At 42.7% G+C, this 14,603-nt stretch overlaps 1 protein-coding gene across 1 annotated transcript in view; it reads left to right on the forward strand.

Annotated features, from left to right (window-relative positions):
• MAPKAPK3 (MAPK activated protein kinase 3) overlaps nt 1-14,603 on the forward strand; it is a 189,353-nt gene that overhangs the window by 75,442 nt on the left and 99,308 nt on the right. Inside the window, exon 4 of the mRNA XM_069206771.1 lies at nt 8,613-8,752. Coding sequence (XP_069062872.1) covers nt 8,613-8,752 — 140 coding nt within the window. The remainder of the gene's footprint in view (nt 1-8,612; nt 8,753-14,603) is intronic.

A 14,603-nucleotide genomic window follows, 5' to 3' on the forward strand; every position in this document is an offset into this window, starting at 1 on the left:
ATCTTCTGCTCATGGACTTTGGGAAAATCTGCCTGAGTACTACGGTTAGTGCCATTGCTGGCCAGAATTCCTTCTGTTGACGTGGGAATCCGGCTATTGTTTCCGTATGTGAGTGAGAAAGGGTGACGTTCATTTGCAGAGCCTGCAATGATACACTCCCTCGAGGGTGGCCGTGGGAGTCATGAGTAATGATAACTTACGTGTAGCTGTGTTTGTCCTGCTGGCTGTACCACCGGGCTGGTTGACTTAAGAGTCAGGATTAGTTGCCTTGAAGTCATTAAAAACTGATTGTAAAATAGCCGGAACGTCTTCTAATTTCGATGTGATGGACATACATGAGCAGGGGCATACAACTGGCAAGTCCGACAAGGCTACTTGCACTTTGGTGACTAGCAAATACAAATTGCTATACTTAGATTGGATACCCCAGCTTGCAGACTGTAGTTCATAAGCGTGAACCAGTTGCTTTTCCATAACCATACTTTGCCTGGATAACGCTGAAATTATTGCATACAGTGCTGCCAAAAATTCATACCAGTTAGTAGTGTCATTTTTTGGATCATGCGTCATCGGTGACATAGTAGGTGCTCCCATTGAAGACATTCAAGGTAAGTAGATGTCACATGCAGATATGAATCCTCAAAGTGGTGAAAATGGTTTGAGGTAATTGATCTGAGCCAGAGCCCTAGCAGGAGGATACTTGAAGCCATTAAGGTGTGTTGAGCCATGTCTGAGTCAGTGAATCAATGCTGCTGTGGTCCACAGAAAGGTGGTAAAAAGCTCTGGTGCAGTAGATCTGCTTGAAGAAAAGTTACAAAAGAAGATGTAAGTCTTTGCAATTGATTCTCCATAGATCAGGCAAGGTTACCTGAATCACATTTCATTCCAGGCACAAATCTATTTCATTATTTATATGGGTCTAATTGTCCCTTAGTTGTCCAACATCTGCAGATTCCTGGATTTTCTTCAGTCTCTGGAGCGCCCAGTCCTTTGCCAGCCCTACTTGCCATTTGACTTTCTATGAACTCTGTCTTTTCCTCCCTTGGACCTACTAGACCCGTGTCCAGCCTGCACGCTCACTGACTAGAGACCTACTGTTCTTTTCCTAATGCACTAACCTTATCCTCAAGTAATCCTGTCCCCTCATTCCAAAAAGCCTAGTGGTTCTTTCCTCATCTGGATCATACAATTATTTATGAAGCCTGCATGATTGTTTCCTCACCAGGACCTTCTGGCCCTTTTGCATGCCGGCTAGCTCTCAGGATCAGTGCAGCCTCTTGAACATCTAGTCTTGTCAGAGCTCACCTACCAAACACTGCATTTTACCCGCTGCCTGGACCAGGGCTGCCATAACTCCAAACCTCTTTTATTCTATTTTTTATTATGGATCACTGTGAATATGTGGGCAGTTTCACAGAAACTTTGCACTGGTGGAAAACAACACAGTGAAACCATTTGCACCATTTTTGAATGTAGTACAATATGTTTGGAGCAAATATTATCTCTGGCAGTCATTCTGCAGAATGATTTCTGCAGCAGTGAAAAAATTGTGGCAGTATAAGAAAAACAATGATTGTAAATATACTGCCTAGAGTGAGATTTTAAAGAGAAAAAAATCCATTCATCTCTTCCAATGTCTTTAAAAAATTGCAACTCGTTTTTTACTATTTTTTCTACTCATGTAATAAAAAAATAGAACACCCATTTTGTCCCGAACACAGGGGCAGTTCCTCCATTAGGCCGTAGGAGCGTTGCCCCCTCCCCCCTCCAGCAGCGGCAGCTGCAAAATCTTTGAAAGAAAAGGGTAGTAAACGTGGTTTATTATCCTTTTCTTTTAAAGGGGTAGGGCCACAGGGGTGACGAGCAGTGATATGGAGTGTTCTCCCCCTTAGAGCGCATGTATGTTTGGCCGGCCATCTTGGGCCGTGCAGTGGTCTCTCTCCAGCCCCAGCTATGCAGTGGGACTCCCAGCCAATCCTGACGCTGCTTTGAGCAGGGTCAAGATTGTCTGCAAGGCCGGCTGGGAGCCTGTGGCTGCGGCAAGATGAAGGAGAGGAGCAGCGTGGGCATGGCAAGAAGCAAGGTAAGTGTTTTTTTTTTTTTTAATTTAACTTATTTTAACGTTTATTCCACCCCCTGCGCTGCCCCACCCCTTCCAGGCCCTGCGAGCCGCTCCTGCCTTAACACCCATATTTCACATATGAAACAGAGGAAACATATTTTATCCACTGAGGCCAGGATTACGAGTTCAGGGCTAAATTTAGAACCTTTTGCAAATAAGGAATTTGTATCAGGACCAGCATTGGAAGTTGTCAAATAATTATCACACTCTTGCAGTTTTCCCCTGCTCGATTCCAAGTCAATTAATCACAAAGCTATCAGTCGCACTCTAGCTTTAAGTTCAGCTGTCAGTTTTATAATCTAAATAGTAAGGATGCATAGAAACCAAATGAAGTCCAAATCTTTTATTGGCATGCAGTGAAATCATTTCTTGAAATACACATGTTCTTTTCTCAAAAGCTGACACGTGTTTTGTCACACCCATGACTTTTTCAAGGCTAACAAAGATTTCCAAATACTGATCTAATCCTGGATCATGTAGCGTCTTCAAAAGAGAATGTGTATAAGCCAAACAACCATCTGTCACCACTGGAAATGATATGTGGAGTCCAACTAGAAAAAGTCTAAAGGATGTCAGTATCTAAAATTTGCTCCATTCAGAAACGTTTCAAGAGTATGGGCAAATAAATTGTTTTCCAAGTGGGCAACGTGTTGTGAGATGTATGAAACATCTCACTGAAATGTGGGCAAAGAAATTGTCCTCAAAATAGGCAGGGTATTGTGAGAATTGTGTATAAGATGTCCAGTAGTAGGAGTACTAAGTGTGTCCGGATCACGATTTTGAACTTGTCGGGTTCACCCTCAATTGTAGTCACTGCATCATTATGTCACTGCAAACTAGATCATATGATTGTCCGGATATTGTGGGATTTCGGGGGGCTCACCCATTGGAGCTTCAAGCTAGTGTAGCCACCTTGTCTACCTGCTGGCCACTACCACCTTATCTGTAATATTGGGGTTAGCAGATCATGGTGTTAAAGCATTTTTCATGACCGTGAGACAATGAATTCATTCTCCTCCTATTCTCTACATGCTGTCCCTCACTGGGATTCTGGCAAGATCCATAAGGAGCTTGGCAGGTTAATGGCCAAAGTGGCAGGGTGTCCCTTAGCAAAGATCTGAGAGGCTGCAGCCTGTGCTTGTCATAATTCCTTTGTTCAGTCCCTCTGGTATCAAGGTCTTGACAAGGTTAGGCGGAACTGTAGTGTTACGTTCTACCAATTTTATGATTGATTTAAAATTCATTAGTCACTGGCTGTGGCATTGTGACTTAGTGTACAGTGTCTTTCTATTGTAAGCTGAAGACCAGTGTTTGCTTGGGTATTCACACCCACATAGGCTTTCGTTACGAGTCTGGCGGTCTTGAGACCGCCAGACTAGTGGTGGCGGTCCCACCCCGACGGGCCGGCGGTGTGGACCACCATATTATGAGTGTGGCAGTTTGGCCTGTACCAAACCACAACTTTCCCGTTCCTACCGCCAGGGCGGTCGGACCGCCGGGCCAGAGATAAGCATTGGTGGTATTACAAGTCCCCTTTCCTCCAGGGTTTTCGTGGAGGTTGCATTCCTGATGCCGGTAGATGACTCCTCCCCCCGCCCCCACATCCAAGTGATTAGCACCCCCCTTCCCACACAACATTCTCACCCCAAGCCCCCTGCTCACCGTAGTAACCCCCCCACCCTCACGCACCCCGTACTTACCTCCCACCCCCGCATACATGCACGCACCCAAACGCACACACTTCCACACACTGATACACACGCACCCGCACGCACACCCTGACACTCACTCACAACAACCATACACTTGCGCATGCACACACACACACAACACCCCTCCTCCCCCCGAATCCATTAACACTCACACACACACACACACCTCACTCCCCTCCCCTTTCAGATGGTCACCTTACCTAGTCGTCGAAGTGGTGGTCTGGGAGGAAATGAGTCCTAGCGCTTGCACCGCGGGCAACGCACCACTAACACAACACTGCCACACCTTTTTTCGAATTGAAATACCGCGAATGGTGTTTTGTTGGTGTTGGCAGTGCAACTGCCACCAGACTGCCGACTGCCAGTAGGACTGCTGGCAGTTTTCCTTCTGGAAAATGTCAGAAAGCCACCAGCACTCGTAACATGGCGGTCTCAGGACTGCCGTGTTGTAGGTTTTTTGGCGGCCGCCAGCACGGCGGTCTTCCCCCCTGAAGTCATAATAAGCAGTATAATTTAATGTCTGGGACGAGGACCACAGACTAGTGTTGTGGTTACTTTTGATAATTTTCATCACTCTTTGTCCTACTCATTCTCATACCAATTAGTAGGACCTGCCAATCGCTCAGTTGGCCAGTCCAACCTTTGCCTTGGCTTAGATGTGTCAGATAGTTTATAGGGATGGGTCGGACTTTCGTTCACAGACATTTTCCACGAGTCTTACTATACCGAGGAGGGTGGGATCTGCATCACAAATGGACAGGTCGCAAGCATGACTGGTACTAGGAGTAGTAGGACTAAGAGTAATTTAGAGACTCAGTAAGTAATCAAGGACATTAATGCACTTGATCACGAGTAGCAGACCAGCCAAATATTTTTAGAGAAAAAATGCGACATCTTCTAAGAGTTGGAGTGCTTAGTCTGAGTGAGCCACTAGGGACTGTCAGTAGAAATCACCCCTTTTCTCTGGCTATGATATGGATTCTCTGATTCTTATGTTTTGAGACAGAAGGGGCCCAAAATGTTCGAGCATATCACCACTGATGATCAAAACATGGGGTCCTACGTCCACTTTGTGAGCTGGGCTCGCGATGAGACCTGCCTGTGTCAGGAACAAATGTTCATTTGACACACAGTTCACCAATCCTGTAGGGACGCAATTGATTTTCGTTCAGCCCATCTCGCCTTAAATTTGGTAAAAGATGCACAGAGCCCTATAAATACTGCAGCACATTCACAAACCACACACAAACAAACTAAGCAGTGTAGCGGCATCATTTAACAGTGCTAAACAGCAAAGTGCAATGTACACGGCAATGCAAAGAAGTATGAGGTTCGTTGTAGAGCCTAAGAGCTCTTTCCAGGGAATGATTTGAACAAGAACTACTGCAGGCCCTGGTTGATGCATAACCTATTTTTCAGCATGAAGTGCCTGGAGCTGGCGCGTGTTACAGTCACTCCACTTCCTCACTCTCTACGTAGGAGCACGGGACGCCCCGTGAAAGTAGCACCTGGTATCTGTGACTTGCCAGCCAAGAGGGTGTGGATCGAGTGGGTGATTGGAGCTTCAGAACTGTTTTACTAGAGGGCAGGGCTTGAGGCGTGGGTACAAGGTTCAGCATTCCCATTTCTGTTCCTTTGTATTTTTTTGCTGTGAGCAGTCAAACTAGTATTGCACAACTGGAGGCATGATAGCTCACAGCACCAATGAATGACCGTAGTCTGCACATGCAGGAATACCTCATGAATTGCTGGCACGCGAACGCTTCCTGCGCACTGCGTCACACATGGCGATGCACGAGACTGCACACATCGGGGAGCTTTCGCGACATCTGTTTCGTTTTTAGTAGTTTGCCTGTCGTCTTTCATTTATCGACTTCTACTGATGTAACTCCTTTCTTTCGTCCGTCTCTCCGTTTCTTACTATGTTCCTCCCTCATTCTACTTTTCCCTCCCACACACACCCAATCGCGAACTTTCAGCCCCCTGGTCGGCATCTATCGTTCTCTCCATCTCGGTCACTTAATGTAAACAATTCTCATTCCTTCTCTGTGTCTGACTGGATTCGTCCCATTCACCTCCTTTCTTAATCGTTTTTTTCACCTATTTCTGCAGTACACGTGCACTCATAGATGCCATTACTGGACTAGGCCATCTGGCAGTGCCCCAAGGGCTGGCCTGATCGTCAGCGTTTGGGCTGTGTTTTGGCTCTTTGTGGGCCTGTTTGGTCTTGTTGGTCGGTTATTACTTTTGATTTATCTGATGTTACCACAACCTTTGCCTGCAGCAAGAAATTATGCATGCTGTCTCCCATGTCCTACTAAACACCTATCCCGCGTGTCACACTTTCCCCGAATACTAAACGTGAGCTGCTTGTTTTTTATTTTTTCTATTTTAGCTATCTGGTTTCCTAACCGGGACATTTTTTATTTTAGTGGCCGAGCCTATTTTCTTTGCCAGTCCGGCCGGGATAGAGGCCTACAAATTCAAAAATGTAAACGATGTTTCTATTTCGAAGAGATTAATATCTTTCGGAATGTACTGTGTGTCTAATCAGTAGTGTGCATCTGGCTGCAGACCTCCGACTCGGGCACAAACATCACCTACAGAGCAGACGTGTGGAGTTATGTTATTGGGAAGAGGAATCGTTGTCGCTTACCAACATTCATTTTTTCACCATAAGCATGAAACGTTCCAGAAAGCAATACATGCATAGCCTGTGGCTGTGACACAAACTGTTGTGGAATGTCTTATGCAAATCAACAATTACAGGTGCTGTGTCCAACGTGAGCGATTGTCTTATACCGTGTGCACATTGGGCATCATTAATAGTTGCCCATAATAATTATTGTTATTTCTGCCCTCCACCTCCTGGATTTTTGGAGGTTCCAGTAATCCAGGATGGGGAAGGAAGTGAATTCGGATAATTACAAATTTTGGGGGCATAACCTACTGGAATCAGTGTTTTTTTTATGTTGATTTTTCGCAATGTTTCACATCAAGATTTCGATTGTTTTGTCCGAGAAAACATGTGTGGAACACCACACCTTGACCCTCCCGCTCCCCCAAACTGGGGGGGGGGGGGCATTTACTCCTGTTACAGGCAGCAGCATGCATACATGTCAGCATTCCAGAAGAGGAAAATGGGAGATTTTGACAAAAGAAATCGGGGGGAATGAATTTTCCCTATTGATTTCTATTGGAATAGATGAAGTTTCAGCTATCGGAGACACTTGCAATAAGGCTCTTAAAGCGTTGTGAAAACATAATAGGTAGGGACCGAAAACATAATAGGTAGGGACCCAAGACATGTTGCTAGTTCTCTTAAACAGTTCGTCGTATCTTGTAGTGAGATTTACAACATGCGTATGCTGTACTGATGTGCAGCAGTTCCCGAGAGTATGGGTGTCAAACATGGTTGTGGCATGGACGGATTGTTTTGGAATACAAGGCTAGTGGAGAGCCCAGAGATGACAGTGGTGCAGCTTGTGTTAACGATGTGAACTAATCTGCAAGCGTGAGATAAATAATTGTCTATTGTAGGGTGTTTTAATGACTGACTACAAACTGGAGGGACATCACAAAATTACACTGATTGAGTTCTTATTTTTCAGTATGGTAGATTGGGTTTTCGGCAGTGAATGCGGATCATTTTCAATAATACAAGTGGTCGGGTTTTCTGCTCTAAAATCACCTGGGTTTTCGGTAGGTCTAAAGTTTGGATCTTCAATACAATAGTTTAGGTATTTGGTAGTCCAATAGGTTGGAATTTAGGTAGTACAGTAGGTTAGGGATTCAGTAGTACACTGGCTTCGATTTTTCGTTGTACTTTAGGTTAGGCTTTTGGCAATACAATATGTTGAATTCTAGGTAGTACAGGAAGTTAGGTTCAAGGTAGTGCAGTGGGCTACTCTGTAGGTAGTTCAATAGTTTTAATTTTGGCCGTATAATAGGTTATGTAGTATAAAAAATTGCTTCCAAAGAGAGGTTTAGACTGTGTGATGTATATTGCTTCTCATAATTTATAAACTAAAATACAATTTCCAATTTGCAACTGGGGATAGAGGAGAACATATAATGGGCAGCTTATTCTGTGAAGTTGTGCAGAGTAGGGATAGAAGTGATTGTGAAAACTGAGTAAAACGGATGCATTTAGGTGTGAGGAATACCTTTCCGGTAGGTTCCATAAGTTCTGAAGCTGTACAGCGGTGGAGAAACTTTGCTTTTCCTGTAAGAAGCCATTGGCTTTCTCAGTAGTTCCCCTTCTGACCTGCGCTGGCATACCAGGAGTTGTGCTCCACTGGTTGAGTTGAGGACCATAGAACTCAGACATTAGCCTGCATGTTAAAATTGTGTAAACCTGGGTGAATCCTTTAACTGTCCACTCCATGTGTCTTTTCTTTGATAAAGTAGCTAACACCTACATAAACAATTGCTTAAAGACCTGGAATCCTACTTATGACCTTGAACGGTCAGATATTCTATTGGGTATCAACGGAAGTCTTGTTGTCATTGGTGACCCAGTCTAAGGCAACCAACAACTTCCTCTGGTTTTGCGATGCTGTAGTATTTTCTATATCAGGCATTGCTTGAATTTATTTGTGGGTGTTATTGTTTTGATTTCATAATTCTTGAATGAAAAAGGATATGTTGGGAAACCAACATCTCCTACTAGTTTCCTACCTGGAAGCCGTACCCTAGTGTATTTTCTTTCTACTTCTTCAGTTTGTCATCAGTGTTCACCTTGTAACTGAAACAAACCTTTTTTGCTCTCTTTGTAGATCCTGTGTGATTGTACCAAAGCACGACGAGAAGTAGAGCATCACTGGCGCGCCTCTTCGGGGCCACATATTGTTCGGGTCCTAGACATCTATGAAAACATCCACCGTGGGAAGAGATGCCTCCTCATCGTCATGGAATGGTACAAGTCCTTTATTAAGCATCTGATCGGTGGGAGGAGGAAATTGAACATCATGTTCCGTACTGCCATGCGATGGCAGCTTTGGTGTAAAGAACAATCCAGAAACCACTGTGAAAACTTCACTAACTCCAGCATAATCTAAATCCCAAATCCTGTTTTTCACCTGCTTTTAATTTGATCTCTTTTTGCACTATCTTCTTAACCGTTTTCACCAAGAACTTCTCCCTTTTCTGTCTCCCTGTCCACTGCTTCAAACCTGGCTTGCTCCTGAGCCCCGATTTAGTCTTCTGCTATCAATGACTCTATAAACGTAGCTTATAATTTTGTTAGTGTGGCTGACCGTCTCTTTCCGACACAGTGACTTCCTTTCACTTCTGCTTCACTTGTGTGGCCCATTGAACTCCAGTCAAAACTCTGCATGTGGCATGCAGAACTTCCTCTTTGGTTATTAGCTCATCCTTCCACCCACATCTTTTGACTCCACACTTTACTTCATTTTTCTGTCCTATTTATTCCCTCTCCACCCACAATTCCAGCACTAAGCTTTTGAGCCCTCATACCGGCTTTAAGGACCTTACTGTCTAGTTTGTGTCTTTTAATTTTTTTTTAATTGAAAGTCCTAACCTCCTGCAGTTAAGATTCACTGGTTCCCCTCCAAAATTGTTCTTAGCCTACCTATAGCCCCTTCCGTTTCCTACATCCGTGGCTCTGAAGTCTTATGTTTTTAAGCACTTCTCTGCTACGGTGGATCATTTTAGGTGACATGGTCTTAAAATGACAGTCTTGTCAATCATTTCATAATTGAAAATGTAAAAAATGGTATGTCATGCCAAATTTTTCTTTCTTATTCTTTTTTAAAAATCTCAATAAAGAATTGTTATACATGAAAAGGTTAAGAAATAATCCCTGTGCCTGACTAATGTACCAATAATCGTGGTTACCACTCTTTATTTACTCCAAACCTCCTTTAGACGTGACTGTTTTTTCCCTAATTTCCACCCTTCTTCCGTTTTGGAAATGTCATTGCCAGATGAACATTTGATTCCCCTCATTTGCTTAATTGTTTTCTGTCCACATTATAAGACATGGAACAATACCAGGTAAGAATTTTGATTTTCTCGACACAGATATGTTTTCACCCACTTCTTAGATGCTTGGATGAGTCTTCTTTTTACCAGTATGAACATATAGACCCATTTTAAGGTTTTGCAGGATCATCCCTCTCCTCTGCATACTGGCTGACTGCCTGACTGATTTAGAAGAGTTTTTACAGGAGCGGTCTCTAGACACTGATGCACTAATCGTTGCACATTAGGATAATGCCTCATGCAGATGTTTTAAGATTGTCAAGTTAGAAGATGAACAGATATAAATGAAAGACAGATCCATACTAGAGCTCCTTGGACAGAATCTATGCTTCCTGTTGAAGTAAAGTGATATGCAGGATTACTGTTGGAATGACTTTTAGAGCGTCCTAAGAGATCGTCTTTGGAGTTCTTCAGTACTTTAGAAATTATGTACTCATGTGTTGAATCAGACTATCTAAATGTCAGGCAAGCTATTTTAAAGGCAACCTGATGATTTATGGGAAACTTGTGTCTATATTTCCTTGCATCAGAGAAATGGTCCCTTTTTTGGCAACTACAAACCAGTGTGTAGTAATCATGACTACAAGTGTAGGTAAGGTAAAGATGTTTTAATCAACATATAGACCTCTGCGATGTCGCAGCTACCGGCTCAACCGTCCTCTTGACTCCGAGTGTCTCGAGCTCCTCTCTATCACGAGCTCGAGACGTAGAACAGGAGTCACGAGGACGCGGCAACACTACATTATCCTCTTCCCTTACAAACGAGTAAATAACAATTTAACCATTACTCAATAAGATAACAGTCTACAGAAAAACAATAACAACAAAAGAAATAAAAATAAATTTAAAGATACAAATTATGAAGAAAGATGAAACCAAAATCATAACTCAAATACATGTCACGGAATTAACGGTATCTCAAATGTTTTCACTCTTTGTCTGCCACTCCTGCGTACATAATGTTCAAAAACGACTTTATCAACATCCGTTGGATTCGTTTCATCAGTAACTGGTTCACTGTGAGATGGTTTGTTCAGACATTCTATAGAATGATCAGACTTCCACATTTTATTAGGAATTTCCTTGACTTTAACTACCCTGTCAACATTCCACCAATTCCGCAAATTAACCCTAACAGCATTACCACATACTTTGTCAATTATCAAGGGTTCTGAAAATCTCTTTTCTCCTTTCTTCCTGTGAACAGGAAGTTTGATTCTAATCTTGTCCCCTACTTCAAATTCATGGGAGTAGACCCTCTTTGATAAATCAAAGTATTCCTTCTGCTTTAATTGTGCCCTCCGGACATTATTTCTGACAGTATCATCAATTACACTCGAATCACTTTGTTTCACCCACTTAGACATCCAACCGGGACACATCCTTGAAGATGGCTTCCTTCCACGCAACAGTTCAAATGGAGAAACACCTGTAGAAGAATGGGGGGTTGTGCGATAAAACCAAAGCATAGTACGTATAGAAATTTGAACATTTGACTTGTTAGCAATAGCCCATTGTACACAATTCCCCAACACTCGATTCATGCGCTCTACAAGGCCATTGGTTTGAGGATGATATAGTGAACTCCTTATGTGTTTAACATCACCTTCTAGTAAAAATTCTTTAAATTCCTGACTAACAAATTGCACACCATTGTCAGAAACAATGGCCGAAGGGAACTCCTCCCGTAGAAATACATCTCTCAAGAATTCAATTACATTTTTTGATGAGGGTTCACCTATAAACTTGATTTCAGGCCACTTAGAATAGTAGTCAATTAAGACTACAGCAAATCCACATGGACTTGGCAAAGCATAGAAAGGACCAATAAGATCAATTCCCAGCTTTTCCCACGGCCTAGCGGGTAGTTCAATAGGTTGTAACGGTGGAGTCCTCACCTTGAGTCCCTTTTCACAACTGTTGCAAATCACACATTCATCCACACAGACATCAACACAATGGTCCATTCCAGGCCACCAAAACGTTTCACGTAATCTGCGCTTGGTAAGTGTCCTGCCCAAGTGTCCCTCATGCACAGCAGCAACTATCCTTTTCCTCAGGCTCTCCGGGGGAACAAATCTCTCACCCCTCATCAGAACGCCATCCTCAACTGACATTTCACCTGACACCTTGACAAAAGTTTGAAATTGAATAGGTACATTTCTGTCTCTGGGCCACCCTTCTTTTATAAATTTCACAATTTGAGCCAACACCAAGTCTTTCGCCAATTCCCTTTTCCACTCACATTCACTTATTGCGCCCATATCTTCCAGATCAACAGCTGCTATAAAACAATTATCAACATCATCTTCATCTTCATCCTCACCAACACTCACATCCTCAACCAGAGGAAATCTGGATAGAAAATCCGCTCTAACATTCTTGTTACCTGGAACATAACGGACTTCAAAATCATATTGCAATAATTTTGTGACCAATCTACAAATGCGAGGTGTTGATTCTCTGATTTTGTCTCCAGTCAGAATAGGAATAAGAGGACTATGATCTGTGCACAACACAAACTTGTTTCCCCAGACATACGGATGAAACTTCCTTATAGCCCACCAACATGCCAACAATTCTTTCTCAATAACAGAAAAGTTTAATTCAGACCCTCTCAAAACTCTTGATGCATATCCCAAAGTTTTTTCCGTACCTTCTTTCACCTGAGTCAACACAGCACCCACACCGAAACTGCTTGCATCAACAATTATGATACACTGCACGTCTGGATCAAAAGGTTTCAGGATTTTAGGCCCAACTAGTTGTGACTTAATCCACTCAAACGCTTCCTGACAATCCTTACTCCAAACAAAAACAACATTTTTCTTTAACAAATTCGTTAAGGGTTTAGTTTTAGTAGCGTAATCACTCATGAACCGTGAATAAAATTCACACAAACCAATAAAAGACTTCAATCCTGTTTTGTCTGATGGTGGAGAAGCATTCATAATCGCTTTGACCAACCCTGGTTTGGGTTCAATCCCTTGTTCAGAAACAACATTTCCTAAATATTCGACTCTATTACGCAAAAATTGGCATTTTTCACTTTTTAGAACCACTCCTTTCTCCTGCATGATTCTTAACACTTTCCTTACAATGTGATCATGTTCCTCTTTGGACGCTGCATGGATCAACACATCATCTTGAAATACAGCTACCCCTTTTATGTCCTTTAACATCTGAGACATTACTCGCTGAAAAACAGCTGCTGCTGAGGCTAACCCAAAAGGCATCCTGCAATACTGAAATGTGCCTAAAGGTGAAACAAAAGCAGTAAGATGCCTTGAGGCCGGGTCTAGAACAATCTGATGATATGCTGTAGCTAGATCCAACTTGGAAAACCATCTTGATTCACCAATAGTAGCCAGCATTTCCGTAATATTAGGTAAAGGATGCGAGTCTACCCAAATATGTTTATTCAAACTGCGCAAATCCACACATACCCTCAAATCGCCATTTTTCTTCCTTGCAATAACCAAGGGAGACAACCACAAAGAGGAATCTATAGGTTCAATGATACCTTTCATACACAAGTCCTTCAACTCCTTTTCCAATTTGTCTCTCACACTGAATGGTACACTCCTAAATTTGTGTTTCACTGGAATGGCCCCTTCTTTTACTTTTATCACATGAGCAAATCCTTCAATGGTGCCCAACGTTTCAGAAAACACCAAAGGAAAATCCTTTATCAGACTGGCTGCATAATCACCTGATTCTACAACAGATACCTGTTCCTTAGTGCCTGGCCTCAAAACCATTTGGAATAAACCTTGATGGAACCAACCTAAAATGTTTAGTCCCTTTATCGCCACATAAACTTTGCCAAAAATTCTTCTTCCCTTGAACTCAAGTACATCTTCGAAATAACCAGCCAATTCAATCTTTCTCCCTTCATAGGAGACAGGTGCTCTGTCAGGTGCACAGAGAGTTCTATCTCCCCAAACCTCCTTGCACAGCTCTTGAGTAATCATTGTGATCCGAGCTCCAGAATCCACCAAAAGTTTGATCACTTTGTCACCAACACCAATTTCAACATAAGGATCCACACACCTAGTAGGATCTCCAGTTACTATGTGATCCTCTGTGACAATCATCACCATGTCTCTGAATTCTTCTTGGATTCTATCTACATCATTATCATCTACCTCTGTAACATACGCCACCTCTGAACCATTTGGAAACCTCCCTGAACCCTGTTGATAACCAACACTCATTGTGCCACTCTGACACACTTTGGCAAAGTGTCCAAATTTGTTGCACTTCCTGCATGTGGCATTCTTAGCAGGACATCCTCTGCCACTCTTAATATGGTTCAGATTACCACACCGAAAACAAATGTTGCTTTGCTTAAAAAATGGTTTGGAAAAAGTCTTAGTTGACTTTAACATTTTTCCATCCTGAGAATTCACCAATCCTATATTTTCTGTCGTTCTGGTTTCCAGTTCCTTCACATACACTTTAGACGTCTCAATGCTCTTTGCCAATCGTAATGTCTCATCCAGTGACGGATTGCTCAAAGAAAGAAGTTTTTGTTGGATAGTCTTGTCCGTGCATTTAGCAATAAATTGGTCTCTGACCAGCTGGTCACTAAACGCCTGAAATTGGCAATCAGCTGCAAGTTTTCTCAGTGCTGATACAAAGGTATCCACGTCTTCACCAGGATTTTGTTCTCTTTTGAAAAACTTGTGTCTAATAACGACTAAACTGGGTTGTATGTCAAACCTCAGTTCCAATTTTTTTACTGTTTCGGCATACTCATC

This window comes from Pleurodeles waltl, chromosome 9, assembly GCF_031143425.1.
Source record: "Pleurodeles waltl isolate 20211129_DDA chromosome 9, aPleWal1.hap1.20221129, whole genome shotgun sequence".
Classification (NCBI taxonomy): Eukaryota; Metazoa; Chordata; class Amphibia; order Caudata; family Salamandridae; genus Pleurodeles; species Pleurodeles waltl.